Genomic DNA, 3,687 nt, shown 5'->3' on the forward strand with positions numbered 1-3,687 from the left:
GCAAAATTGGAGGCCTCTACTGTATCAGAACTGTTGTTAGAAGTGTTAGAAGCATGTTCAGTTCTACAGGTAGGTAAATAATTGTGAAATCAGGCCTTTGCCTTAAATTTACCACCTAAAACATGACAGGAGTTCAAACTTTAATAAGTAGATTTCAAATGAGAGTTTGAAAGGACTGTAAACAGACAAAGAAAACTATCCAGTAGTTGGCCTTGAAGGCACATTGTTTTGTAGGTCAGTGTTCAATACAGAGGTTTGCACACTGGTTATTTATACATTGTATTTTTCTTTCTCTAGTTTTGGCTTTTGGCCTTGCTGATACCAAGCGGATTATTCTGTGTGATGTGGAAAAACCTGAAAGCTTGCACTCCTTCTCTGTGGACTTATCTATTACATACATGCATTGGATGGAAGTAACTGAGGAAAGCAGGTGAGTCTGAAAAACTCTAGAAGTAAATTACAGGCTATGTAATGGCCACCTTATTAATAATTTATACTAGATGTGTTACAAACAGTCATATAAAACAAAATTCCATAGCTGTGGCTTTTTTTCACCACTTAGCTAAAATTTTCCGATTTTTAAAAATTTTTTTAGAATAGACACTTTTTGTATGCTTATTTTTAGTGCTGATATCTTAATCTTGTGCTTCTTCGTGCTGAAATTTAATGTGCAATCTAATCTTGAGTGCCTGTTTCTTGAGAGCTGCTTAATCTAGTGGTAGTTTGTACAGTCTGTCTTCTGATACAGTTTACTTCAATACCAATGAGTTTATTAAACCAATTGTAATAATGTTGTGTTCTTTTGTTAGTCAGAATAATTATATTGAGATATTTCTTCACCCGTGTTTTCAAGATCTTTAGTTTTAACGTTTACATCTTTCATGGTGTGTCTTTGGTGTCACATCCACCCCCACTGGTAGTTCTGTTGTTCAGGAAGTCAGTTTGTCTCTAGTGACCATGAGCTCTGTGGGATTAAACAACTCTCAGCAGTGCTTGTGAGCTGGAGGACATCATGATCCCTACTTCAGTGGTCTTACAGAAACCTCTGATATGCACCCTTATTGCACTGCAAGAAATTAATTAAATAAAGCATTTATTTAAAAGAGAGAGCAGTTGTAAACCTGACTTGGGGATTTCCCCCCCACCTCCAGAAAACACGAAATTTAAAATAGCATGAAAATAACTGCATCTTAAATCACTCTAAAGTTCTTCTCCTGATGGGGATAGGCTTAGCTCTTTTTGGGGAAATCTCATCCTTCTGGCATGTCTGAGGTGTGATATAAAGTATTGTGTGTTAATCTTCCTATCACTACAGTGTGTCTTTAACTGTTTTGAGGTGACGTAGGTTGTACTGCAGAGTTTAAACAGAAATCCTCAGTAGCTGCATTAGAGATGATGATGAAGGACTTTGGTGGCAAGCTTCCAAGCCAGCAAACTTTTTTCAGTGGAAATAATAAAAAATTTTTGGAGTTCTTTTATTAGTTTGATCACTTAATAAATTATTAAAAGTCCCATAAGGGATTGTCCTCTGGTATTTGTAGCTCTGATATACATGATGTATTGAGTATATGCTCAAGTTTGAAGTTAAAGACTCTTCTCATTTTTACAGCTTGGGTAATAAAGACAGTATTTATTTTTCAGTGTTCTCACTTCCTTTTACAATGCTGAGGATGAATCAAACCTCCTTTTGCCTAAATTACCAGCGCTACCAAAAAAGTAAGTGTTACACTACTAAGCTTGAGAAGGTAATATTTGTCATTTCATTTGTTGTCATTATTTCAGTTCTTCATCTTTAGTGCTCTACAGATGTCCAAACATTCTTATTGATGGCAATTATTCTGTTTTCAGTTACAGTACCACTGCAAAAATTTTCAGGTAAGAAACTGTCATAGCTCTCTATTTTTTGTTTTATTTTGTTTTCTGGTATTGGGACAAGCTACGTAAGCCCTAATTATATGGTTTGTATTTTCAGTGAGGAAAAGTCAGATGAGATTATGAAGCTTCTGGGTGATGTCAGGTAATTTCCATCTGTGCGTTGTTGTTTCTTGAGTTTTTTTGTCTTTTTTGTTTGGTTGGTTTTTTAAAATTATAAAATAATGCATAAGTGAGTTTACCTTTAAGGTATTCTTAATTGTTTTTAAGGGTCCTGGAGAAATTATATGGAATGTCTTTTTCTTTCGTGTACAAAGTTCAAAGAATATGTTAAAAATAAGTCTCCATCAGTTTACACCTTTTCCCCTCAGTTTAGAGAGATTATAAGGGACTTCATCGGCAACTGCTGTTGGTGCCATGTCTTCTTTTTCTTAAAATATTCCTTGGGGTGCATTTTAAGGCTATTTTATGTTACTGAAGCTGGTCTTGGAGACATTTGTGGGTACTTATTATAGACAGGAATTTCCTGGGGGTTTGTATGAGTGTGATAAAGCCAAACTTCACATTAGCTCTTAAAGCAGCTGTATTAGAGTTACTTTAAAATAAACATCTGTTATTTGGAAACATACCAGGAACAGCTGGATGAAGTGTAGTTTAGCAGACTGAGACTGGCTTTGTGCAGTGCCTGTGGTGCTGTATTGTGGCACCTAAAGTCTGTGCCTTGTTTTCCATTGGCTTTCACTGTTCCTTTCAGTCTGAACACTGAGAATCATCCTCCTTAAATCAAAATCTCTGTCTATCACTAGTTTTTCCTTTTTAAGAGTTGGTGCCTCTTCTTACAGTAGGATATCCTTGCTTGAGAGAGAGATGTGGCTGTCACTGCTGTTGGAGCTTTGTGGGTTCTATGCTCCCTTCATACATTCAATTAATCAAACCAAACGTTTTTCAGATACTGTCATTGCTAAGTTCTGACTTCAGACAGAATGTTTCTTGAAACATTCTGCTTCAAGATATTTAGGTGTGTAAGAGGCAGAAATTGCAGTTAATTTTCTGGTATTTCTGGGTTTCTGTTTCTGATGCTGTTTCTTCTGTGGCTGTTATTGCTACTGCATCCATTTCAAATGCTTATTTCCTTTGAGGTTTTGTTGAGGAGCCACAGAGTGACTGTGACAAACTTACTCTGCATATAGTTAGGATAAACTCAAAATAGCTTTGTAAGAATTCTTTGCAGCCTGTATGGGTAAGTGGACTGTAGCTAGGAACTTGCTACTATTTTCTTCTGGAAGGTATAAAGTTAGTGAAGAAGGACTCTGTGACTAAATTGCACTATTTTTCCCTAATCTCTCACTAATGTAGTAATTGATACTCTCAAACATTAGAGGAAGGTTTTATCAATACAATCCAAGCTAATTTTTTGTTTGCTTTTCTTGAATCATAGACGGTAGCACTGGGTTTCCTTTTGTGCAGTGATTTGTTAGAGGAACATTTATTTAAGGGTTAGAATATAAAGAACTATATCTATATGCATTTGAGTTTCTTTCAGTATGCTTATCAAGACACTGTTCTATTTTAATAGGCTTAATGCTCTTGTCCTTGGTGGCAGCTCAGGATTCATTGAGATTTATGCGTATGGAATGTTCAAGATTGCTACAGTAAATGGGGTACGTTCCATTCCTTTCCATATTTTCTCTTCATAAAATACCAAACTTCAGCTGAATTGAGTGAATTTGAGCACAAGTCCTATGAGGAGAGGCTGAGGGAGCTGGGGTTGTTTAGCCTGGAGAAGAGAAGGCTTAGAGGTGACCTCATCACTCT

At 36.2% G+C, this 3,687-nt stretch overlaps 1 protein-coding gene across 2 annotated transcripts in view; it reads left to right on the forward strand.

Moving 5' to 3' along the window:
- The window catches only part of ANAPC4 (anaphase promoting complex subunit 4), a 19,003-nt gene that overhangs the window by 2,100 nt on the left and 13,216 nt on the right, over positions 1 to 3,687 (forward strand). For both annotated transcript variants that reach the window (XM_027883360.1, XM_027883361.1), the window contains 5 exons: positions 298 to 430; positions 1,642 to 1,716; positions 1,849 to 1,875; positions 1,973 to 2,017; positions 3,449 to 3,533. In XM_027883360.1, the coding sequence (XP_027739161.1) occupies positions 298 to 430; positions 1,642 to 1,716; positions 1,849 to 1,875; positions 1,973 to 2,017; positions 3,449 to 3,533 (365 nt within the window). The remainder of the gene's footprint in view (positions 1 to 297; positions 431 to 1,641; positions 1,717 to 1,848; positions 1,876 to 1,972; positions 2,018 to 3,448; positions 3,534 to 3,687) is intronic.

Source organism: Empidonax traillii, unplaced genomic scaffold (assembly GCF_003031625.1).
Source record: "Empidonax traillii isolate 1590-97213 ecotype Southwest subspecies unplaced genomic scaffold, ASM303162v1 scaffold125:size1524877, whole genome shotgun sequence".
In the NCBI taxonomy this organism is placed as follows: Eukaryota; Metazoa; Chordata; class Aves; order Passeriformes; family Tyrannidae; genus Empidonax; species Empidonax traillii.